The sequence below is a fragment of the Danio rerio genome, chromosome 2, assembly GCF_052040795.2.
Source record: "Danio rerio strain M-AB ecotype USA chromosome 2, GRCz13ab, whole genome shotgun sequence".
Taxonomy (NCBI): Eukaryota; Metazoa; Chordata; class Actinopteri; order Cypriniformes; family Danionidae; genus Danio; species Danio rerio.
Window position 1 is genome coordinate 38,962,417 of NC_141022.1, and position 26,621 is coordinate 38,989,037.

General features: G+C 36.1%; 3 protein-coding genes across 4 annotated transcripts in view; 2 read left to right on the plus strand and 1 right to left on the minus strand.

Annotated features, from left to right (window-relative positions):
* Positions 1–8,087, plus strand: plk3 (polo-like kinase 3 (Drosophila)). The gene is given in 15 exon segments (NM_201308.2): positions 1–295; positions 1,547–1,654; positions 1,737–1,853; positions 1,933–2,062; positions 2,156–2,243; positions 2,331–2,426; positions 3,408–3,606; positions 3,750–3,876; positions 4,216–4,328; positions 4,718–4,835; positions 5,473–5,556; positions 5,662–5,824; positions 5,987–6,116; positions 6,463–6,573; positions 6,680–8,087. Coding segments are annotated over 15 exon segments (1,983 nt in total). The 5' UTR covers positions 1–94; the 3' UTR covers positions 6,878–8,087.
* Positions 7,185–9,983, minus strand: dynlt4 (dynein light chain Tctex-type 4). Its single transcript, XM_087241098.1, has one exon. The coding sequence runs from the start codon at positions 9,981–9,983 to the stop codon at positions 9,291–9,293; it is 693 nt and encodes a 230-aa protein (XP_087097224.1). The 3' UTR covers positions 7,185–9,290.
* ankrd45 (ankyrin repeat domain 45) overlaps positions 8,856–26,621 on the plus strand; it is a 115,009-nt gene continuing 97,243 nt past the window's right edge. The window contains exon 1 of one of the 2 annotated variants that reach the window (XM_087239456.1): positions 8,856–10,012. The gene's annotated coding sequence lies outside the window, so the exon portion shown is untranslated. The remainder of the gene's footprint in view (positions 10,013–26,621) is intronic. The other variant, XM_087239457.1, reaches the window with a different exon arrangement.

Here is a 26,621-nt window from a genome sequence, read left to right on the forward strand (position 1 = left end):
ATGTTTGACTCGCACAGGACTAGAGAACTTCGCCAGACTTCAGGACTTCGCACAGAGGAGTTTATTTTCTAAGGAGAAGGATCTTTCTTAATGAATGGATCCTTCTTGTTTCACCACAGCTCAGCGTCTTTCGTGTAAAATGATGAATCCGGATATGTTCAAAGCGTCTCCAGCGGCTCCACCGCCCGCCAAGCCGAGCCGGAGTAAATCGGAGCACGTTAAGCCGGAGCTCGCGCAGGTGGTGGTGGACGCGAAGACCGGGAGGTCGTACTGTAAAGGAAAGCTCTTGGGAAAGGTACGGTGTTTTCTATTAACGGGATTTATTGGAGAGTTTTGATCACCGTATGTGTTGTCGCGTTGCTCAAACGTGTCTCGTGTTCGTCTCGTGTTTGGTGAGGTGTTCATCATGGGTGCACCAGAACCACTGGACCGCAGTCCGCCCTGTCCGGGTTTTTATACAATCTACCTGATGGTCATTGCAGCAATGCATGCAGCATTTCTTTCAAACGCCAAGACATCGCAATTGATTTGTGTTTGGGATTGAGAACTGGCTTTGTAATTTGATTTGATGTCTTGAAAGGATGAATGAATGAATGAATCAATGCATCAATGAAATGATGCTGTAATGCTTTATGATCACTGGAGCCAGTGACTATCGTCTCAGTTTTATTGGGTTGTTTTCAAAACAAGGCTCTTATATGAATTAAGCGATCGATTATTGGAAGTCTTGTCAATCCTGGGCTTTAAAGTGCCGCATCATTGTGCGATGCTGTAAGGAGGGCTTGGTCGACTGGGAAAAGAATACGTCATTCCTTTGTACATGTTTTAGGTCCAGGTTCTGAAATTAATCAAACATTGATGCAAAAATGCTTCCGATGTTTGGTTTCTGGAGATAAAGAATTTGGTTAGATGCATGTTAAATGGGTTGAAAGTGCAGGGTTCTAATGCATCACATGTGAAGGATAATTTGTCAGCTATAGAATTGCTTAACTGGAATTGATTTATTAACGTTTTTAATATCTTATTTTATATTTGTGTATGTTATCACATACAATTCTACAGTCATCGGAGTACATGTCTCACAGAGGGAGCCACAAGGGACTGCCTAAGAGAATGAATAGAAAATGTTCTACTAAAAATCTTAAGGATTTTATGCATTTTATAATGAATGATGAATACCAAAATTTGAAGTTCAACACATTGAATAGAAGAAATATATTTATAAGTTTAAATGACTATATAGGATGTAACTGAATTATTCCAATATCAATGAAACGAGTGACAAATGTATAGACTCCCAAACTTGCTGCCTAGACCACATTCTTTAGTCATGCTGAAAACATGAACAAAATGTTCAACAACACCCAAAATCTCCAAAGATGTTGCTTCTGCAGACAGGAAACTGTTCTTTCAGTTTGTCATTGAGTTTGCACAGTCACCTGCTGCTGATCGTTGAAGTTAATCATCACCTTGCATTGAAATCCCCTGCAATGTTTCCTGTTGACGCATTCTGAGTGATTTATATATTGTGCCTTTTGATGTTTAGGGTGGTTTTGCACGGTGCTATGAGATGACTGATCTTGCAAACAACAAGATGTATGCGGTGAAGGTTATTCCTCAAAGCAGAGTCTCAAAGCCACACCAGAGGGAGAAGGTAAATTTAACAACCTAGCACAAAGTAGAATCCTCATATTTCCAGCCACCTCTCTAATGCTTATTCATCATTTTCATTGTAGATCATTAATGAAATCGAGCTCCACAAAAGCCTCCAACATAAGCATGTAGTGAAGTTCTCTCATCATTTTGAGGACCAAGACAATATTTACATCTTCCTTGAGCTCTGCAGCAGAAAGGTGAGTTGTTTCAACCAAGAACAGGTTTCATTTGGGGACCGAAGCTACATGATCTAATCTTACTCTTCGATGTTTGCAGTCTCTGGCACACATTTGGAAAGCAAGACACACGTTGACCGATCCAGAAGTACGTTACTACCTCAGACAGATCATTTCTTCACTCAAATACCTCCACAACAAAGGCATCCTCCACAGAGACCTCAAACTAGGTAGCGTTTTTGATTCCTCTGTCTGCTGTTTACTTCCTAGTGTGATGGTCGTCAAATGTACTGGGTTTAAATATGCTGCTTTTGTTTTTGCAGGAAATTTTTTTGTGAATGAAAACATGGAGTTGAGATTGGGTGATTTTGGCCTGGCAGCAAAGCTGGAGACAGTCGAGCAGAGGAAGAAGTGAGTTTGCTTGCCTTCAGTGTTCATAAATTCAATAGTAACTTATTAAAGCGGTGTGTTGATTGAAATCTGTTTGTGTGTTTGCAGGACCATCTGTGGGACGCCAAACTACCTTGCGCCAGAGGTCTTAAACAGACAAGGCCATGGGACAGAGTCAGATGTTTGGTCGCTGGGTTGTGTAATGTAAGTCTTATCAACACTACAGTAGGGTTAATAGGGTTCTTGTTTTGTAAACTGTGGTTCACGAATGCATTGATGAAGTTAATAATTTAATATGAGAAAAAAAGTAAAGATGGAATGTTTAATGCATAAAAGAATTACTAAATAAATTTAAAAAAATTTTTTTTTACCTTTTTAAAGGGTGTCTAGTAACATTCAGTTACTATTGTAGCCTTGATAAATGTATTTATGATGTGTATATATATTGCATGTTTAATTTAATTTGTACTTTTTATTAAATATAAGTGTATTAAATTGTTTAGTATTTTAAAATAAATGAAACTTGGCAACTTGTTTGTAGTTTTTTTCACTTATTTTTTAAAATTTATTTCAACTAATTATTATTATTATTATTATTATTATTATTATTATTACTACACATTTAGTTTCAAAACTGTGAGTTTCTTTTTTCCATCGAACACAAAAGAAGATATTTTGAACTATGTTAGAAACTGGTAACCATTGACATCCATTGTAGGAAAAACAAATAATACGGAAGTCAGTTGTTACTGGTTTCCAACATTTTTTTAAATTTGTTTTTACTATGAATATAGCCAATGCTGCTGACATGGCATTAAAACATAAATAAATAAATAAACATTCCTCAAATTATCTTTTACAATAAACAGTAGAAATAAACTCAAGCAGGTTTTGGCACAAGTAAAGGGGTGAGCAAATAACTTTTTTGGGGGTGAACTATACCTTTAACTGTTATTGAAACCATTAACAGTTAGTTAACAAACAAACAAAAAATAAGTTAATATTTTAAAATTATTAGTGCCCTTTAAGTATATATTGCAAGCTATATTGGTTGACAAAAAACAAGTTTGGGAATCCCTGGTGTCAACGAATGCTATTCATTTCATGGAAAGTCCATAATAAATACTTGAATTATGATGCATCAGATGTGACAGCCATGATGACAAGCTCTTTATGTTTATTTAGGTACACTCTACTGTGTGGCAATCCACCTTTTGAAACCTTAGACTTGAAAGAGACCTACAAGTGTATTAAGGAAGTGAAATACAGCCTTCCTTCATCCCTCACTCCATCGGCACAGAAGCTGATCTCCTCTATTCTTCAGAAAAACCCTTGCGACCGCCTTACGCTGGATCAGATACTGGCCCACGACTACTTCACAAAGGTTAGCATACGGAGTAATCATTTATCACAGTCCAAAGAGTAATTAAACTTCTTTCCTTTTAACTAGGTTATAAAGGCATTTACTTGATGCGTTGTAATTAAATTTTTTAATTCTCTAATTGATATTTGTTTTTCCTCCCTCAGGGTTTCACCCCAGAAAAACTCCCTCCCAGCAGCTGTGTGATGGTGCCTGAGCTTAATCCACCCAGTCCTGCCAAGAAGTTCTTCACCAAGATGGCTAAAAGTCTATTTGGCAAGAAGAAATCGAAAAGTATGTGGATATTGACACCACACTTTTATTTGAGCTCTATTTATTACCTTTTGTAGTAGATTTTAATTACAAAATAGTCTAAAATATTTATATTTTGTCTTTATTTTTGTGTTTTTACATAAATTGTATTTTTTTAATAGTGTATATTTCTTTGTATTTAAGATGTTTGGAACAATACACACACATTAGGCTTTTACTTTGTTTCAGTTCTCTTTCAATTTCAGTTAGTTTATCCTTTTGGTTTCTTTTAACTGGAAAACAAATGTTAAGTTGGTTTTAGTTAATAGTATTGTTTGGAATCCAACGTTATTGTCTATTAAAATTAAAATATTATTCCAGCTGTTGAGAAGACCACTTCTGAGGAGAAAGATGACATTTCTAAACTGGTGTCAGGCATGGTGAAACACTCCATCGGTCGGCAAATGAGCTACAAGACAATGGGAGTGAATGAGGTAATAATGCATTTTCTAACTATGTGCTTTGGTGTGTATTAATAGCTTTGCTGCTCTAATCATATACTGACTCATGACTGTTGTAGAAAGCGGTGTCTGTGTGTTACACTGTTTTGTGGGATAGCTAAAGTAAGCTCAGTGAGGACCCGTTTTGAAAGCAGCCATAGATGAATAATAGAGTGCAGTCGTTCAGCTTATTTTGCTGAACGTCTCAGAATAACTCCATACTAACTAAATCCAAAATGACAAACCCTCACAGACGGTATTTTATTTTTTTAGCTTGAGACACAACAATGGAAAACCACTGTAAACTGTGCATGATTAATGGAGCATAAGGAAGTACTTCTGACTTTTATAACAATGCAACTTCCTCTTTTTCCTTCTCTCAGGCCACTTCTCCAACGGTTCAGCTGGCGAGCTCTGGGCCTCTGGACACTCCAGCTGAGGAGGAGTCGAGAAAGTCTGCGTCTCGATCTTTCAAAGGCACCGTGGCCAGCAGCACTGATGGTAAGAGGGAGAGCAACTGCTTTAATGTACAGCAGCAAATAGTTTGGCTTGTGCATGTGTGGCCTACATTATCATCAGTTTTGCAGTGGCCGCTTTTAAGAACTCTAAATACATCCTGGCCTAATTCATGTTTTATTTATTTATTTTTAAACCCTTCATAATAATAAAATCACTTTCAGTTGCTGTCCAAAAATAAATTGACTTTTTTCCAGTGTTATTTTAGCATCCACTAACTTTTGTAGTTTATTTATAGCTTAAAATTAAATTTGTTCTAAATAATAAAAAAATAATAATAATTTGTTTAAAGATTTGCTGTATTTATTAAACCTTTAGTCATTTTGTCTTATATTTTTACAGTCAGCATTTGAAGTGGATCAAAAAAACTTTCTAATTTGGCAAGGAAAAAAAAGACAAGAATGGTTGTTGATTTGTTTTTAGGACAACATTAAAGAAATATTTATTGTATTACTTTATATACTATTTGTTCTATTTTCAGTTTGCATTTATTGCGGATTTTTATTTTGTTTCTTTTGCAAGTGATTTTAGTTTTTCTGTATTTTATTTAAAGTAACAACAGATATTTGTGTGTGGATGCAGTTCATCTAATTAAAAATCCTGCTTTTCTTTCTTTCCTCAGGTTGTGACGACATCCCTACCCCTTCTGCTGTAGCCGAATCTGCCATGAAGGTTCTTAACAGCTGCTTGTCTTCCATGCCAACAGGTTTGTTCCCACTCTTTGCTCTCACTGAGGTGCTTAAGCAGTCTTCAAGGTTTACTCTTAAGCCATTGATCATGTTCTCAAATATTGTCCTTTCCTCTCTGCCAGCTTCAAGAAACCCTCCCTGCCTTGTTAAAACCAAGCCTTTCATCTGGGTAACCAAGTGGGTCGACTACTCCAACAAATACGGCTTCGGTTACCAGCTTTCCAATCAAAACGTCGGCGTACTTTTCAACGAAGGCACTCATCTGAGCCTCTGTGACCAGCGGAGGTACGGCTTTCTGTGCTCCTTTTCTAATTTTGGCTTTTGAACTGAGCTCTTATTGACCCATATAGATGGCTTTAACCTTAGTAAAGGCTTCGCTTTCAAATTAATTGTTTTAAGTAGCTTAACTTGAAGTTCTAAGTCTTCTTTGTTTATATTCTTTCACAGGACTGTACATTACTGTCTGACAAACAACAAACACTTTAGCTTTCCTGCTAATGCGCTACCAGAGAAGCTCCAGAGTCAGAAACACATCGTTGATTTGATGGCTAACTACATGGAGCAGAACCTAATGGAGGTAAGTTCAGGGGAAAAAAGCCCCAGTAATATTATTATTATTATTATTATTATCATAATTATTATTATTATCATAATCATTATCATCATTATTTTGATTACATTTATTATTTAACTATTATATACATATGCATTTTAGACAGTAGATCAGCAAGTTTTGCAAACCAAAAACAATTCCAAGTTTATATATTTTCCCCATCCCTCGTTGTGTTTATCACATCATAGATTTAAACTTGCTATTGTAAGATTTATTTTAATTTTTTTTATTTAACCGAATAATGTAATCTTAGAAATAATAAAATGGTATTCTTTTGTATCTTTAAACATTTTAGTTTTTGTTTTTGCAGGGTGGAGATATCAACTGTGAGGACCAATCTTCAAGCTCTTCTCCGCTGCTTCTGCAGTGGATCAAGACTGATCATGCCTTAGTCATGCTCTTTGACAACCGAACCCTACAGGTGAGTCTCAAATCAGAAAAAAAAGCACTGGAAAAAGACCGTTTTATAAATCTAATTGTTTCCGAAACCTTAATTTTAAAACATTTCCTTTCTCTTTACACTACAGGTCAACTTTTACACAGACCACACAAAAATCATCCTGTGCAAGCCCTCGGACGCCTCATACCTGGTGACGTTCATCAGCAAGGAGCGAGTCTCTTATTCCTACCCTCTGAACGTGCTTTCTGAACTGGGCTGCTCTCCAGAGCTCCGGCAGCGGCTTCATTACGTGGTTCAGCTTCTTCAGCACTACACCAACGCATAATGAAGACGGCTAAACTGCTTCATATTACCATTTGCTGCTTATTGCTTACTTTCGGGAAGCAAAAAAAATGACTGACAAAGACTAAAAGAAAATCAGGGGAAGCTTCCATGTTGCCACGAAGATCTCCTGTCCTTGGTCATCGGCTGGCCTCTTTGAACTATGGTGCACTATTTTTTTTTTCTTTTTAGTTTTTTTTTTTTGTTTGTTTTTTTGCAACTGAGCCTCTACACCAACAGTATCACACTACCAGCTTGACTCACAGTGTGCACAACCAAAATTTGAGCCTGTTCTTTTTTTATTATTAGGTTGTTTTTTTTTTATTTTGGTTTAGTTTGTTTTAAAGCTGGACTGAAGTGCAAATGACGTAAAAAGAAAAAAAACTCACAGGGTTCTTAAGCGTCTTGCTTATGTGTCCCAAACACTGCGCAAGATGTGCTTGGCTTTTTATGCTCGATCACTTGGCTTTTTTTTTAAAAAAAGACATTTTATTTCACTAAATAGTACACAAATGAGAAGAGCTACGAACACCAAATGGTTTGACTTTTAATGAGATTAGTTTTAAAGATGGCAGAGGTGAACGGCTGAGGTGGAACTGGAATTCATGGAGGAGCAGTTTGGAGTGGAAGTGACTGAAAAAAGTGCCTTTCTGATGGATTCCTCTGTGCAATAATTAATAATAATAAATAATAACAACATTGATGGCCCTGAATCTCAAGCTTAAGTCACAAAGGGAATGAGAGAGGGCCTTTATATAGTCTTCGGTTTTCCAAGCGAATTAGGCAGGAGTTGGGAAAGAAACACTACAAATACACACCTGATATAAGCTTTTTGCTCTTAAAAGTGATTATATCCTTAATGTCTGTACTTGAGGAGAAAAAAAATAGACTATGTATTCAGTGTGCCTCCAGCTTTGTTTACTTGACATGCTCCATTTATAATAGGTAATCATAATGTCCTCAAAACTGTGACCATGGCTGTAAGTGTTAAACAAGTGTTCTGAAAACCAACATTGTGAAAGCCATTACCCTCTCAGACAAATCCTAACTAGTATTATTAATTAATTGTGGCACGTGTTCTATTTATTTTTTTATTTATAGTTTTTTATTTATTGACGTAAGATAATTGTACGGTGTCAACACTGGGAAATGTTCAGTATGATCACTTTTTATGTATTGGGAGAGCGAGGGGAATAAAGTTTATTGAAAATACATATTTTGTGTCGTGTTTTAATTAATTTTTTTTTTGTTTTAAGTCTGAAAAAAAGTAATTAGGTTTTGTTTATTCCACTAAATATGAAATGAGAATCCTTTCATAAACTAACTCAAAGACATAATTGTAATTTCAAATCTGTAGGAAATGTAATCAGTAGTTTATAGAATAAAACATTTAAAGAGCACCTATAATGAAAATCATCTTTTGGAAGCTGTTTGGACAGAACTGTAAGTATAGTATATTTTTTCAGCAAATTTCATAATGGTTAAATAGGATCCAAATCCCTCCCATTTTGAGGTCCATTGATTGACAGCTGCGTATTATCATCGCTCTGTATTAACATGTATAATCATCCACAAGACAGGATGTGTGCTACTGGTATCATGGATATTAACATGTATACTGTCACGTTAGCCATGCAAAAACAGTACAAAGTTAAGCGAGCACTGTGTATGTATGCGTGCATGAACTTTGTAACGACATTGTTTGTGACTCACTGTTACAGAAAGGCTTGAATTAACTCCACAACAAATACATCAAATAATCCTTGGGAAAGTTCTTAATGTTGTATTTCTCGCAAACGGTACAAGAGATCGGTTTCGTTCATGTCCGTCACTGTGCTGTTTATCTGAGGCAGCCGAGGCGGACATTGAGGCACACTCACTCTGACAGGCACATGGGAATGGTGGGTGGGGAGAACCCCACACAAAAAAACAGCTACATTGTGTTCAAAGCAGAAAATCACAATATTCTAAAAAGCATAATGAATAATCTGATGGGTGATCTGTGCAAACTTTACAGACACACTCTGGAGACACACTCATATAAAAATCTTGAAGAAAAGATAAAATAGTTGCCCTTTAATTTAACTCCAACAATAAATCTGGAGAAAGTGAGAATTTAAGTGGACAAAACTACATTGTGTTCATTATAATCAGAATGGTATCAAATATTGGTGTGAATGCTCATATTATAATTAATGATATAAATGGACCATAACAGGACCTTATATTTGAATTATTACAAACTATTTTAATTATTAGTGTATGTTAAATATATATTTAAGATTTAAAAGCAAATCAGAATTTCATAAATTGGTGTGAATGTGTATATTTACTAATTATTGTAGGAAATATATTATAGCCTATATTTGAGATTTAAAGCACATTATTTTTTAAGTAAATTTAGGATGATTTGGAATTCACTCATAGTACACTCCGTGTACCACAGCCACAGCGAACAGTGAGTGGTTTTGGAAAACGGCGGATGTGTAGTTGTCAGTATTTGGATTAATCAGGCTCTGACTGGCCACCCTTACACCATGATCACCGCTCTGCCCGACCACCACCTGGCACACGAGTTTATACCGTGGCGGATTGACATCTTTCAGCTTACTGAGCACCAGATCCGCCAACATCTGACAAAGCTGGCTGCAACTGTCAGCACTGTAACAAACACCTTCCAAATACGCATCCAGAGTTGCCTGTAAGATCTGCTGGGTCCTTCTGGCGCTGAAGCGGCAGCCCGGTTCGGGCCCTGTTCTGTAGGTGTTCTCCACATACACTTCCTGAATGGGCTGCTGAAGGTACAGTCCCGAAAAACTCACCCTTCCGCCCTGATGCCAGCCCGCGAAGGAGAAGCGTTTGCCCATGGACATGTGAGAGGTGCTCACGCTGGGACTCATGAACGAGGACTCGGAGGAAAGACCCGTCATGGCCCGGATGAACAGTGGTCTGGGGTGCGGGTGGTCTTTAGACTGGTCTTTAGAGCTTCGTCGAGTGGAAATGGAGGCCAGACGACGCCTAGGAGGTCCTGGGGGTTCTGGTTCTGTGGACTGGGAACGATTGAATTGGGCTAAAGTCTCCTGAGAGAGTGGCAGAGGCTGGTTGGACATGGTGAAGGAATCTGCGAGGAGACACATCAGTAAGTCTTGTTCAGAAAGTGACGAATAATAATGGCATTGTATGGTGGTGGTGTAGTGCCAGTGGTATTTAATTTATTTTATTTTATAGTGTTCAGAAAAATTAATTTCCCTTATCATTTGCTTCTAGCTATTTGTGCAGGTAAAAAGAAAAAGACAAAAAGCAGGTTTAGAGTGCATTAAAGTCTGTTTTCAGCAGTGTTTGTGCTGGAAATATTTTTACAATAAGGATTAAAAACATCTGAGGTAAACACAACACAATCTTTCATTTTAAGCAAAGTATATGGAATCAGACAAGGTAAGACTGTAACAGATTCAAATAGGGACTGAATCAATCCCAAAGAAACAATACCAGTGTTGCATTGCAAATGATAAACAACAGTGAAAGTCAAACTATAAAAAGTTGCTGATTTATCTAGTTCATTTATCTAATCTATGCATATCTTCATAAATATAAAAATGTATTTTGAGAACGTTTTATATACCAACATCATTGACACTGCTTTATAGGAATGGGTGGAGCTAAATATCTATTTTGCTGTGCTTTGCTCACTGCACCTCCCTGATTGGTGGAATTTTCTGTATATCATCTTGGGCAATGTAGTTATTCTGTACAAATTCCACTATTAACCTATTAACTGTTTTAAGAGTACTAGGGGTGTCAAAATTTATTGTTTCTTCTGCAGACATGGACCAATTTGGTGTCGGTTCTGTAATAGATCCTAACTGGTTATGTAATGCTGTCATTTATCTCATTCATTCGTTTTCTTGTCAGCTTAGTCCCTTTATTAATCCAGAGTCACCACAGCGGAATGAACCGCCAACTTATCCAGCACGTTTATACGCAGCGGATGCCCTTCCAGCCGCAACCCATCTATGGGAAACATCCACACACACATACACACACACACACACACACACTCATGCACTATGAACAATTTAGCCTACCCAATTCACCTGTACCGCATGTCTTTGGACTGTGTGGGAAACCGGAGCACCCGGAGGAAACCCACGCGAATGCAGGGAGAACATGCAAACTCCACACATAAACTCGACCCATCGACCTTCTTGCTTCGACTACCTACTGCGCCACTGCATCGCCTCATTTATCACATATGTGCTATATTGTGGTAGTTTACTATGACGAGGAAGACGACCACAAGAAATTAAAACACTCCAACTTAAAAACGCTTAAAACACAAACTCACTACTCATGTTGTTCTGTGCATGAGTACTTGAGTTTTTAAAGGTACCGTTCTGACTGTTTTTATTAAAGGACAAAATTGTATTACACATAATATATAAATATATATTTATACGATTAAGTACAAGAATTGTTGCGCTGTGAAGTACAATCTAGTTGTTTATGGAAGGCATCATCAAGGCACCATTATGCACCAAAATATCAAATTAAACCAAATTTCCAAACTGAACCGAAACGTGAGACCAGTTTAGGCTCACACCTCAATAAAATATATTGAGCTAATGTGAACAGAAGCGATCAACATTGGGTTGTACAATTAATAACCAACCTCAGGGTGCAAAACAGGTATATACATACAAGTTATTAAAATAAGGGTTTCTTATTGGTTCTCAAACCACTACCACAATCCAATATTTGCGAGTAACAATAGTTATTTATCAATACTAATCCTGAAGCACCATACTGTGTGCAACTCTCTTATATTCTGAATGTTAAAGAATTATTTACTTTCAGCATTCTTGTTGATTATGCCAAAAAACTAAATTTTTCTGTTTAAGAAAATTCAAAAGAAAGTGCAAGTATAAATTGTGCTTCTTTTTCTTTCAATATAATAAACACCAGTAGTGTGTCGGAATGATAGATTTAGACATTAGCCGTTACAGTGTAACAGTGATGAATAAAAACAAGCAAATTGGCTGATGACTTTATGATTTTTTTTTACACTACAGTAATTATGAAATCGTTTAAGAAAAGTTGAGAATCCTATTTGTAAGATCTGTAGTAAGTCATCAGGGCTGAAAAGGCATCATCTACTGTGAATTACCCACAGGACTCAGTAAATGAGGTCACATGAGTTCAAGAGTTTAAGTCATAGATATAATTAGGATGTAGGGCCTCAATATGCAATAAATAAATATTTTTTTAGTGTTAGATGTCTGTTAAACAGATTCTTTTCATGACTGAAAAAAGGCTCTTGAGATTTTATTCAAATAAATAAATAGTGGAGAAAAATATACTATTAAACTTCCGTTTGGAGCTGATCTACATTAGACATGTCCATTAAAATGACTAATTTCTTGTCTGAAAATGCCCTTGAGACCTTATTTGGCGAAAGAAAATTGCTTTTATGAATCTCTTTTGCTGAGGTTTTATTCTCATGATAACATTTCATAACCAAGAGGATATAAATTTCAGTTTGAGCGGTTTCTTCGCCCACACTCAAAGGAATGGTTTTCAAGACGCAGCTTTACTCCAAACCCAGATTAAATTGCATTTGATAGCAATTCAGAAGCATTCAAATTGATTTGAGCTGGGGCACCTGGTTTCATCTGTTTCTTGGAAGCCGACCCAAAGAGCTTCTTAAAGAGAATGAGGTGCTTTTAATGTATACATGTTTCTTGATCAAAACAGTCAGGGAAGTTCCCACCTGTCTTTACTGTGAGATGTTGTTCAGGTCTTCAGACTGAGTCAATAGTGTATCACACCTCAGATACACTTCCCGCTTTTTTTCTTCCTCTGCAATACAAAGTCTTTGGCACAACAACACTGTGGAGACATAATAAAACATTTATATACAACCACAATTACCATTGTGCGCACAGAAGAGTCACAACGATTGATGAGTGTGCTTGAAACACATGAAAATACAGGTAGTGTATGGGTAGAACCGAGAGTAAGAATGAGACGTTCATGATTGAGTCACTAGAAAAAAAAACACAAGCTGTTGTACAACGTCAGTCCAAGAAACCCATTTAATGAGCACATCTTTACCGTCACATTCACGAAATGAGCGGTAACAATAAACACACTAATCTGGCACTTAAGCCAGACGGTTTTAACAGACTTTTCCAAAAACCTCAATCAGTGTTCTAATAGCTGATAAAGGCATTTGATTTTTTTTTTTTGTGTGTTTTTAAGTATCTGATTTTATATTTTTAAAGTTTAAAGTTTGCATGTTCACCCTGTGTTGGCATGGGTTTCCCTTCCGGTTCTCTGGTTTCCCTCACAGTCCAAAGACATATAGGTGAATTGAATAAACTAAACTGGCCGTAGTGTATGGATGTTTCCCAGTAATGAGTAGCAGTTGGAAGGACATACGCTGTGTAAAACATATGCTGGATAAGTTGGCTGTTCATTCCGCTGTGGTGACCTCTTATGAATAAAGGGACTAAGCTGAAGGAAAATGAATGAATGAATGAATGAATGAGTTTTCATATTTCCTAAAGGTGACATAGAATGAAAGTCTGGATATACATGGGCATAGCTGAATAGTAAGAGTCCAGTACAAGGAAATTACATACTGTGAGCCTCAAACACCAATGTTTACTTGTTCTCATGTAAATCCTGAGTATTGACCTTATTCTAAAATGCGGAAGTGCGCCTGTTTTCGCGATTGTCTTAGAACTTCCGTTTCAGTCGCCTATGGGAGAAATGACAAGGAATAATAAACGGCAAAAAACGGTCAAACTACTTGCTCTACAAACAAATGTTTGCATGACTATACAGACCAAGTAGAATAATATAACAAGGAAATATCAGTTTGCAACATCAAACAGCGAAACGAGCAGTTTTTAATGTCTAAAAATGAATGTAAGTGAATGAGACCGGAAGTCTTGTGCCAAAAAGATTCAAATGGCAGCGCCCGCTCGTCTGCGGAGAATAAGGTCAATAAAATCCTAGTAAAAAGTATTAAAAAATACAGACTCTGACGATGCACACAGGATAATGTGCACATCCCAGGCACAGTTTTATTGGCAACAGTATTTCCTAATGATATTACAACAATATTTTTTCCTGATTTTATTTTTCTAAGTTCATAGAGACTAAAAAGGAGCAGTTTTGTAAAGAAGGTGGCCATACATGACATTGAATAGGCATATATTCTGTTTAAATGTATCTTTTGTTAATTTAACATGTGAAATTTGCCACGTATATTTGTAATGAGGCAACAGACTCGTGTACCCATTTGTAACAAGGCAACAAAAACATGTAAACTGTTTAACGTGTGTTTGTGTCACATCACTTAGCTCTTATGTGATTTTCTTGAGTGAAAGGATGGCAGTAAACTTTAGAAAATTCATCTATTAATGCAAATGTTTGTCTTCATATACTGTATTCCCTCGTTATAACGCCGTTTCGCAGTTTTGCAGATTTTTTGTGTGTGCAATTTTACGTGCTTTTTTTTTACAGCATATTGTGTTCTGTGTCATGATTGGCTGTAGACCATTGTCAATCAATCTTCTCCATGTCTTCTGTACAATACAGAATGCATTCAGCTTGCAAAATTAACAAAAATTGGGTCGCTTGCAGTGTGATTTCCAACAAGGATGCAATAAGAGTTGTAAACGTCTGCATCAAGACCATCGTAAAGGTGTTCAAAAACCAGATGCGCTGTGCCACACAGCATCATGCATTTTAGAATTGTATCCATAGGTTTATATCAGGGTATGCACACCGGTGCCACAAGTCAGTAATGAATGTTTGCGCCTTAACAGGTTTTGATCTTTGGATTCATTCTATAAAACTGGACTTATTTTTCTACAAAAGTTTGAACTTTGAGTTTAAACAAGAGAGAAAAGTATGAAAATGTTATTGGCTGTCTGAAAAACATGTAAAGTGTGTAGAGAAGGGTTTTACAGCCTTAATGTATAAAATTTGTAAAATAAAATAAAGCTGACTACTTGGCAGATTTTGCCTATTGCAGGTTATTTTTAGATCATAACCTCCACGAATAACGAGGGACCTCTGTCTTTTAAACTGAAAAATACAACTCTTAATACATCTTTGTAATTGGAGAGAGAGTGTTGGCCCTGAGATAAGCTGCAGAGCGTCAGATCTAAGCTCATTAATATTCATGACCATTCTAAATATGGTCAAAACTGAGCTTTTTATTCTTGGGGTAAGTCCTATGCTAATAAATTATCAAATCAAATTTTTTAACTGACCTAAGCCACATACCTACTTCATCAGAGAACAACTTAACTTATTTAATCAGGGTAATCAATGGCACTTTTAATTCTACACATTTTGTCAGAAGAAAACATACATTAAAAATAACAGAAATCATAGAAATAAATATACAAATTAATGCAATATATATATATATATATATATATATATATATATATATATATATATATATATATATAGTAAAAGTTTGGAAGCAGTAAACGTGGTAAGTGGTTTCAATATATTAAGGATCCAATAAAATAATCACTAGGTAAATTTCCTCTATATATTTCCAATATGTAAAATTAAAGTCTATTAAAACAGAAGAGAAGCATTAATTTGACTGCCAAAATCACTGCAAAAAACGTTTAAAAGTTATTTCTGTAATATGTAGCATTCACTGTCCCGATAATGTTACCCTAAATGTCCTTACCTGTTTAGAAGCTCCAGTAAAATATATGAATATTGTAGTATTCCAATGAGCAACTCTCTGCTCAAGTAATGTTGTCACTAAGTGGTTCATGTTCTCTGTTGCGAGCGCATCTCTAAGCAGAAGCCGTAAATTATTTTCAAAATGGGCTACATGGGCAGGCGTGCTGAACAGGCCAGGCAATCATTCACACACAGCATTGAACAACCTGGATTTCTGCCACGAACTTACTTGTAGTCATGGAAAGCCTTTTTATTTTAACCTTCCACTGTGGCCTGATTGGCTTATCAACTTAACAACTGTGGCTGATGTCCAATGCATTTTTTCCTGTAGCATATGCTACCAGTCAAACGTTTGAGATAAGTTAGTCTATTATTATATTATATTATATTATATTATATTATATTATATTATATTATATTATATTATATTATATTATATTATATTATATTATATTATATTATATTATTATTTAATAAATTAACCTAGTTACTTTAACTGTATAATTGTGAAATGGAATTCATATTTTATTATAGTAAATTAAGAGTAATCTAGAGGCCTTTTCCTTTCATATGAGCTACTTCTGGCATTAAACTGATCAACTAGAAGTCAAGTTATTATTTGTTGTTCCTAAAACTTAAATAGGGGACAAGACTTTTGTCAGGTAGTGTATGTTTTTTTAATCAAGCATGCAGCCTTGCACAAAATAAAAGATTAACTGGATTTGCAAATTTTTTTAAGGTAAGCGTTTGTAAATAATCTATATGTGCTGATCAGAAAAATTAAATTGAACATTACTAAATATAAGGTGAGGCAGTGGCGCAGTAGGTAGTGCTGTCGCCTCACAGCAAGAAGGTCGCTGGTTCGAACCCCGGCTCAGTTGGCGTTTCTGTGCTCAGGTTTCCCCTACAGTCCAAAGACATGCGGTACAGGTAAATTGGGTAGGCTAAATTGTCCGTGGTGTATGAGTGTGTGTGGATGTTTCCCAGAGATGGGTTGCGGCTGGAAGAGCATCCGCTGTGTAAAAAACTTGCTGGATAAGTTGGTGGTTCATTCTGCAGTGGCGACCCCGGATTAATAAAGGGACTAATGCCGAGTTCAGACTGCATGATTTTTAAAGTAATCGTGTCACAGATGTTTTCACACTGCATGACTATCTGGGCTAGCGTTTCGTCGCTGCTTTGTTTACACTGCAAGATGGATCGGCGACAGGGACTTTCACATTGCATGACTCGCCGACAAGTTCGTCCAAACTACATCTCACAGCCAAAAACACGTAGTATATCTTTTGTTATTAACTACATAATGAGTAAGAAGCCTTTAATGGGGTAGAAAATGTACATATTTGCTCACCTGGGTTTAAAGGGAATTAGCCATTTCTCCTCAACGTTGATAATAAACTAATTTCTTTCTGTATGAAACGTCAAACAGACACGGTTGCTCCTGAGTCCTGTCAAACCTCCACTAGTTTTTCCTGCATTTCGTGGGTCTAAATAAACCGAAACAGAGCGCTTTTAACTTCTCCCCCAACCTCCCGCTGGCCTGCAGCAGGTATACACACACGCACACACAAGTGAATGCTGCTCTCTCATTGGCTGTTGGCGATCGCTGATGTTATTTTCAGTCAAAACTCAATTCACACGGCATGATTTGAATCGCTGACAGCTCCAGATATTTAGCATGCCAAATATCTCAAGTGGTGCTCGCTGCAGAGCCATTTGAGGAGAGCTGAGCTCCAGCGATGGGGAGCTTAAGCTTGAGCTCCACCTCTTTTGCACTTCTTCTACGAGTGATGTCACTGGGGGTAGGGTTAGGGGTGGGGTTGTTGTACGCATTAAAACAGCTTACAGGAGGAGGAGCGACAGCTCATGCTCCCCCTCGCTGGAGCTCAGCTCTCCTCAAATGGCTCTGCAGCGAGCACCCTCTCAAATATCTCGCAGGCATCGGCGACTCATCGGCGATTCTTTCAGATCGCGTCTTTGATAGCTCATACTGTGTGATTGTCACTCACGTGCATGAGCAGCAATTTGCCTGTGATTTCAGGCATTTGTCGGCGATTCTCAAAACCTGTCGGCGAGCCAAAATCGGGGCTAAAAATCACGCAGTCTGAACTAGGCATAAGCCGACAAGAAAATGAATTAATGAATTACTAAAAATAATTTGCAAGTTTAAATTCAGCCCATATAATTTACCACTTGCGTAAAAAAAATTGAGTAATTTCCAATGAATCATTTTTTTCAGTGTGGTGGAAGAGACTTGTTGAAAGCAACACAAAATTTCCTTCTTTGGAAAATATCCTTGTTTCCAATAGTGCAATGGAACTGCATCATAAAGGGATTTAGTGTATTCCACTGATCTCTTGTCTCATAGAGAGGAAAAGGTGCTGATCTCTGGTTGCCAGTGGGTGGTATCAGGCAGAGCCATCTGTTTCCATCTGTTTCCACTGCAATCGAGAGGAAAAGAGGCCTGCAGTCAGGTTCAAACACAAGCCGCTCATGAATCGCACCTCTGACTCACGAAACCATGACTAGCTATGTCTTTTTAGGAAAGAATATCTTTGCGTTCCATGTAAGAATCACCTGAAACAATCTCCCTGTACGTATCTGATGGACATTTCGCTGTTGCAATAAATGCATATCTTTCCACATGCTCAACCCCATTGTTCTTAGTCAAGCAAAACACAAGGACAATTGTGAGGAAGTTGCAAATAAACGACAGATGTACTTAAGCATGTCTGGACATGTTTCGAATGAGGCATGTCAGAAAACTAGTGGAGTTTCAAAAGTGCTGTCAAGCAAAAAAAACACACATGATGGAGGCAGTTGAAAAGGCAAGACCTTTGAGAGCTAGGGGGCAAACATAAATAAACAGTGCTTAAAGAGGAAGAACTTGCTTTTCTGGGAATCTGTGAGCAGATTCATACACAGAACTACTTCTGAAGAAAAGGAGTGTTTGTAATCAAATGGTACCCAAATATTTAAGAATACGATATAATTGAAGTGATGTTGAATTGGTGTGACATTGTTCTGAACATGATCAGGTCAATATGAAGTTATTTTCGAGTGAACTTTACAGAGAAGAAATATTTGTTTCTGCTGGTAGACACTTTTAAACTGCTGCTGGTCCATGGTGAGTGTGGCCCTGTTTCTCCACCTTATTTGACACAAAAATCTCCTTTTTAAAACATTAACACTGACCCAGCTGACAGAGAAAGTTCAAAAAATATTCAGTAAAGTTACTTAGGCCCAATCCCAATTCTACCCCTTAGCCCTTCCCCTTACCCCTACCACTCGTTTTTCGCGTTCACGCCAAGGGGTAGGGGTGTCCCAATTCTCTTTAGCTTGAAGGCGTAGGGCTAAGGGGAAGGGGTGAATAGCCCTTTGGACGAAGTTTTTTCAGGACCATACTCAAAACCAAGGGGTAAGAAAATTTCCCAGAATGCACCAGCCGCAACGGCAGTATTGCTGAACCCGAAAAGTAAGGAGATCCACAAATTAGTATTTTTTGTCATTATTACGAATTTTTACAACAAACAAACATTTTTTAATATATTCATAACCGCGTTTGTGTTTTACCTTCATGCTTAAAAAAAAGCTAAATAAACCGCTAAATTTCACAATCTTTAATCCATAATAATACCTCCTGTATTGCAGTTTCACAACATTCTGACACTCGAATATCCTGTCAGAAAAGTCTAGTGGCTGGGAATGAGCTTTTTACAGTGTCTGCTATAATGTTAGTGTTGTTTTTGTGTGTTTACATAGATGAATATGTCCACATTAGATCGTTATGATAACTTAATATATGCCTTCAGTGATTTCCTGAAAATAAATACCAAAAAATACCACAACTGGAATAACTACAGCCATCGCTATCATCTGATCTTATATGAAGCTTGAAAGCGCAATGACATGTGATGATGTGCAGGTGCTGTAGTGCTGTCTCAATTATTAGGGGTAATTATTTTGAGGCCTTCCCCTTAACCCTTGGTTGTAAGGGCCAAGGGGAAGGGGTTGGGGTACAAAAATAGAATTGGGATTGGGCCTTAAAAGGGTTGTTGCTAAATCAGATATGGTTGCGGCCGGAAGTTAACAAAAAATATTTATATTATTTATTAAATTTCCAATTTATTGTATTTTAATCAAGTCTACCCCTACCCCATCCATAACCTCAAACGTCACAGTAACGTAAAAACAGTAGTTGTACCGATTATTATTTATGTTATCTATTAAACCACCCAAAAATTTATTTTTTTAACCCCTACCATAACCCTAAACCCAACCATCACAGTACTGAAAGAATATTAATTATTGTTATACAGTGTCAAAAAAATGTTGCTTGATTGATGTGCATGTCACACTTGCGGCCAGCCATATATCCTATCTAGACTTTAACACTTAAAAGTTGTATAAATGTTAGCATGCAAACTGATTCAAATAAATTTTGTGGAACATTCTTGTAAATTTGATAGAAAATATATATTTACAGTTGAAGTAAGCCCCTCTTTGAATTTTTTATTTCTTTTTTAAATGTTTCACAGATTATGTCTAACAAAGGAAGGAAATATTTACAGTATGTCTGAAATTATTTTTTTCTTCTGAAGAAAGTCTTATTTGTTTTATTTTGGCTAGCATAAAAGCAGTTAATAAAAAAACCTTTAAAGGTCAAAATTATTAGCCCTTTTAAGCTATATTTTATTTCAATAGTCTACAGAACAAACCATCGTTATACAATAACTTGGCTAATTACCCTACATAGTAAAGCCTTTACTTGTCACTTTAAGCTGTTTAGAAGTGTCTTGAAAATTATCTAGTCAAATATTATTTACTGTCATCATGGCAAAGATAAAATAAATCAGTTATTACAAATAATTTATTAAACTATTATGTTTAGAAATGTGTTAAACAGAAATTGGGGCAAAAATAATTCAGGAGGGCTAATAAATCTGACTTCAACTGAATATACATTATGAATGGAATGTTCTATTAGCTATTTAAATACATTCTGATAACATTAATATAACAATATATTATCATAATCTTTAGAATAAAAAAAATTGAATGAAAACAAAATGGACGTTTTGAATGTTCTATTATCTTCCACAATAATGCTTTTAAAATCGACTGAGAACATTAGGGAAATGTAACTTGGCACTCAAATCTTGAGATAATCCTAAGTACATTGCTAAAGCTACACTACATCTAGGATGTGATCACGTCATGATAATGATTATGTTGTTGATGATGAAGATGATAATGTCATTTTAAAACATTAGTACATTGATCCAATAGAAACTGCACCTCAGGTGGGTGGAGACGGTAAGTAAGAACCTATTAGGAACTGTTTTATTGCAGGAACACACTTGTATTGGATTAATCCTTCAGACTGACAGCTCTTGCATTTAGCGATCAACATGAAAAACAAGAACACAACTGCATGATCGGCTCACACTAAAGACACATTTTATGCAAAAATAATTATTTCTGCAAGGTGACAAAAATGTTGCCTAAATGTATGCATTTCAGTGCATTTCCCAAAACAAAAAATTATTTGGCTCGTCTGACCAGCAGTCATCTGAGTGGTTCAGTGGCCTCTCTGTAGCCTCGCCACTGGTCGATGTAATCTAGTTCAACACGTGAATTAGATGCACGTGATTGATTGAGTTAATAGCACACAATGTGAAATGCAGCACCAAGTTTAACGTTTTTATCTGTATCTGACATCCTGAGAGCTCTAGTGTTACACAATTTAAATACTATGTAGTTCAGGTCTAATGATGTCACCCAGCTGAAAGATTTAAAGGAGTGCTGGATCAGCCTGTATTTAATCAGGAGCTGGAATAACAGAGACCTTTTCATTCTCAACCAAGAGAAAATCCTTTAACTGCATAATTGGATAGTTCTTCATTTATTCACTCTCTCCTGGTTAAATGTCAAAACACAAAACTCACATTCATGAACCTTTTCTTTTTTTTTTTTAATAGTGAATTATTTATTGGAATCACTGGATTTTTGAGGCATTTTTAAGCTTAACCGCAAACTCAATGAATGAACATTTTTAATTAACATGAACATTGTTTTCCACAAACAACACCCGTTTATGTTTGGAATGACATGAACAACATAATTAAAATAAAAAATAAAAAAATAAAAAAACGTTTTACTACAGCAGATATATTAAAGTTACTTATTCTGATGAAGCTGAAGTTAGTATCTTCTGATTTTTGGATTATCATAACAATAGAATTATGTTCTCCCCAAAATATTAGAAAATAATTAAAGTTACACTACAGATATATTAAAGTTACTTATTCTGATGAAGCTGAAGTTAGTATCTTCTGATTTTTGGATTATCATAACAATAGAATTATGTTCTCCCCAAAATATTAGAAAATAATTAAAGTTACACTACAGATATATTAAAGTTACTTATTCTGATGAAGTTGGATCTTCTTAGTCAAAATATGTTTAACCTTTAATTTTCAGGTGAAAAGATTATCATGACTAATTATTTTCTTTAAATTTATAAAAAAAATAATACTACAAAACATTGAACAAAGACATTCTAACTTTTAAGGACATTTAATACATGGTTAAAAAAAACAGACAAATTAGCATTTTGACCCATTATCATATCAAAGGATTCTGTTTCTTTGCATTATTCAAGACTTACACTGATGCATTTTTCATTGACTTTAATCATGGTATCAGATTAACTTCTTTTCTTAATCACAATCAAATGCACAGGGTTTCATAACAAGTGGGTGTGCGTAGTATATTTTATGCACCCCCTATGGTCTATTTATATCCATATAGAGTTGAAGTCAGAATTATGAGCCCCCCTCAATTATTAAACTGCTTTTATTGTAGCCGAAATAAAACAAGTAAGACTTTCTTCAGAAGAAAAATATTATCAGACAAACTGTGAAAATTTCCTTGCTCTGTTAAACATAATTTGGGAAATATTAAAAAAAAAATCTAAGAAAATAAAATTAAAAAGAGGGCTTTGACTATATACTGTATGTGTGTATATATACAGTTGAAGTCAGAATTATTAGCCCCCTTCACATTTTTTTTTTCTTTTTAAAATATTTTCCAAATGATGTTTAACAGAGCAAGGAAATTTTTATAAAATAAAAAAAATTTATAAAAATAATATTTTTTCTTCTGGAGAAAGTCTTACTTGTTTTATTTCGGCTAGAATAAAAGCAGTTTGTAATTTTTTAAACACAATTTTAGGGACAAAATTATTAGCCCCTTTAAGCTATATTTTTTCTCGATAATCTACAGAAAAAAACACTGTTATACAATAACTTGCCTAATTACCCTTACCTGCCTAGGTAACCTAATTAACCTAGTTAAGCCTTTAAATGTCACTTTAAGCTGTATAGAAGTGTCTTGAAAAATATCTAGTAAAAATATAATTTACAGTCATTATGGCAAAGATAAAATAAATCAGTTATTAGAGATGAGTTATTAAAACTATTATGTTTAAAAATGTGTTGAAAAAATTAGCTCTCCGTGAGACATAAATTGGGGAAAAAAATAAAACAAGCGGTCTAAAAATTCAGGGGGGCTAATAATTCTGACTTCAACTGTGTGTGTGTGTGTGTGTGTGTGTGTGTGTGTGTGTGTGTGTGTGTGTGTGTGTGTGTGTGTGTGTGTGTGTGTATATATGTATGTAATAAATTTAATATTTATATAAACTTTTTTTATTATAATATGGACTTTTTTGTAGTTATTTGGCTCATTTCCTATTTAATTATAAGGTTTAAATACTTTTTAATTGCTATTTTTTCCTGGATGGTCATCAACCACACTTTTTGATGTACCAAAAACATTTCATAAAGATTTTTTTGAAGAAAAAAAATATGAAAATAAGACTTATTTTTCAAATACAAATTTATTACATAATTTATCATTAGAAAAAAGGATGCTATTCAAGTTTTAAATTAAAAACTAGCCTATTTTTCATTTATTGGGCAAACACAAACTGGTCAGCTAATTTATCTTTCTTCAGTCATGCTGAAGTAACAGCCAAATCAGGATTCTGCTTGGTCTTAAAGCCTTCGATGGTAGGCCAATATTTTTTTTAAACTTCCATTGACTGTGTTTTTACATAAACTACCACTGTATTTTTTGTTCCTACTATGGATGTCAATAGTTGTTTATGTATTTTTCCACCATTCTTTAGAATATCTTGTTTTGTGTTCAACAGAAAAAATGAATTCTTAAAACTTTACAACCACTTGAGAGAGGATTTTTATTTTAGGGGAACTATTTTTTAAGAAAAATCAAATATGGGAAAAAACTAAATTATAATGAGTCAGAACACTAAAAATAGAGTTGCAGTATGGGACTGTCCCAGGTAAAACTGGAATTCTGCTCACCCTAATTAAGAGGAGCCTTGGTGAACAGAAGTGAAAAAGAAATACTGATTAAATCCAACCCAAAAGCTTGTAAACCATGACGGAAGTATGAATTGAAAGTCTCGCTTTTTAACTCACGCATCTGATTTGTTCTCATAAATATTCCACAACTCTCATAACCTGACGGTGTGTTTGTTTGAAGTTTTGACTAAGCCTGTGTGAGTAAAAAGTAACAGTAAAAGCAGGGGTGCATTTCTCACTCTGACCGAGCAATCCACTGTCACCCACTTGCCAGTGTTTCCATATTCAGTTGAAGAACCAGTGAATCACATTCGGATCGAACAACAAAAAAATGGAGGCAGATGGGAGTTTTTGTTTCCTTTCGACAGCTTCCTCCATTTCCTTGGCTAAGCCTCACAGTTTCCCTTCCCTGCCCCCTCTGGCTGAGCGTCACTGCTGAGTAACACAAACTGTGACTCTGTGGCCCAGGTGATTTCACTCATATGATCCAGCATGTGTAAATAAACCGAGAAACTCTTATATAAACACTGCATGAGAATGGAGAGCTAATAGCTCATAGCGTTTACTTGCATCAGAACTATTAAAGACACAGTACATCCCCAAATAATGACAATTCTGTCCTCGTGGTTTTCAAACTCGTGACTTTATTTCTTTTGCCAGAGACATTATTTCATACAGGGACAGTGAATGGGGTTCAGTGTTTGGTTTGAACTCCAGTGACTTCCATTCAGTGGTGGACAGCAACGATACAGTATGAATTTGTACTTGACTAAAGGTCCAATAAAATTGAAATAAAGTTTTTTAGATGTTAGTATCAGTATTTTTCATTTTTAGGATATCTATAAGCTGGTGTGCCCCAAAACAGTGACAGATTTCACATTTATAAGATATAAAACTGATATAAACATGTAAAGCTTGTAGTTTGTCACTTCCGCCTAAATTGATCAACAGTTTTATTCACGTCACCTCATACTACATTTTCTCCTCACATAGCCAATCAAATGCTCTCTAGTATCTGACAAGCCTCGCTCCCTTCATGATGCTTCTCATTTGCTTTTCATTTGATGTGCTTGAGCTCAACCACTCTCACTGGCAGAGTGGTGATAAAACGAAAGGCTATTGACTGTTTAAAAAAAAGGGGGGGAGGAGGAGTTACACTAGGTCCCACCGTTTCTTCATGATTCGGTTGAGATTATGTCAAACATCAAATAAAAATGCACATTTCATAGCACTTCACGGGACCTTTAAGTACATATTTTAAGAATCTGTACTTTAGTATTATTATTTTAGGAAACTTTAACTTTACTGCATTCCAAAACGAAATACTTTTTACTCCACTACAGTTCTTAAATGAATCTGAGTAAAAGGTTATTTTGAAAAGAAGAAACTGTCAGCTTGCTGGACGCAAGATGGCAGGTAACAAGCAGTTTACCTTTTAAATTTGTTCACAAATTGCACTTAATATTTAAGTTGTAAACTTGACTGACTCTGACTTAAGTCGACTCTGTTCATCGGAGTCAACAGCTCATTTAAATGATACAAACTTTAAAAAAAGACTTTTGCTGCTTGTTTAAACTACTCATTTAAAGGGCCATGACACCCCCCACTTTCAGTTAAAGTCTACTTCAGAATTTTTTCAAAAGATGCATGATTAATGGGCGTGGAGCTCCGCGAGCATCGGGCAGGAGTGGGCGTGGCCATTAGGGGAGAACGTGAGCGAACGAAGCTAGCTCACAAAATGAGACAAACCGTGAGGAGACGCATGAGTTTATAGTTTACAAATTTAAAATGCAAAGAAATGAAACAGTGATTTAATGCCCTGCTACATTTGTTATTTGTAATTTCATTTACACAACCACATAAATAAATATAAAATAAAAATATATATTTATTAAGATAAGTGTGTTCATGTAAACCCTATAAATGAGGACTTCTCCCTCAATCCCCGTATCCAGCAGACTCAGTGCAGCAGGTCTCCTGACCTGTCTATTTTAACCGTTAGCCCTGCTGGTAATCTGGAGGATTTAGGCAAACACAGCAGCACAGTGATGTGTCTGAATGTGAATGGACTCCTGATAAAAGACAGCGTCCGCCATTCTTCAATTCTCGTGCTGCTCTCCCGACAAAAATGCTAGCAGCACACACACAGCTTTGCTGTATGATCAGCCCTGACAAGATCGCGGGGGAAAACATGCAACAAACCGAGTGGATCATGGAAACAAACGCATATGAGCCTTCATGAACGGCTAAATACTGTGTGCCCCTGCCATGGGTCCGTGACGTGTCTCACAGCTCGGGCTTGACTCTGGCAGGTCTCATGAATAATTAAGCAGCCGGCTCTTCTCATAGGATAAGAAAACTCCACTATGAATAATAATGAGAAACCGACGCGTCATCATTGCACTTGCAGTACTGCGATACGTCGCCGATTTTGATCCCGCCCCAAAAATCATTTTAAACCCAGAAGCTGAAATTAGCTTACAAAAGCTCAAAATTATCCAGTTTTCCCCACAATTAAAGCTGACAGGTGCTAACATCGTCTTAACTGATGCTCAACACACACAAATCTGTTAATATAAAAAAAAAGTTCTCCAGGGTGTCCTGAACCTTTAAAATGAGTTGAAACAACACCATTATTAG

Bases quoted from the DNA above. Each gene is read 5' to 3' on its own strand.
- dynlt4 (XM_087241098.1), bottom strand. From the start codon at position 9,983: ATGTCCAACCAGCCTCTGCCACTCTCTCAGGAGACTTTAGCCCAATTC.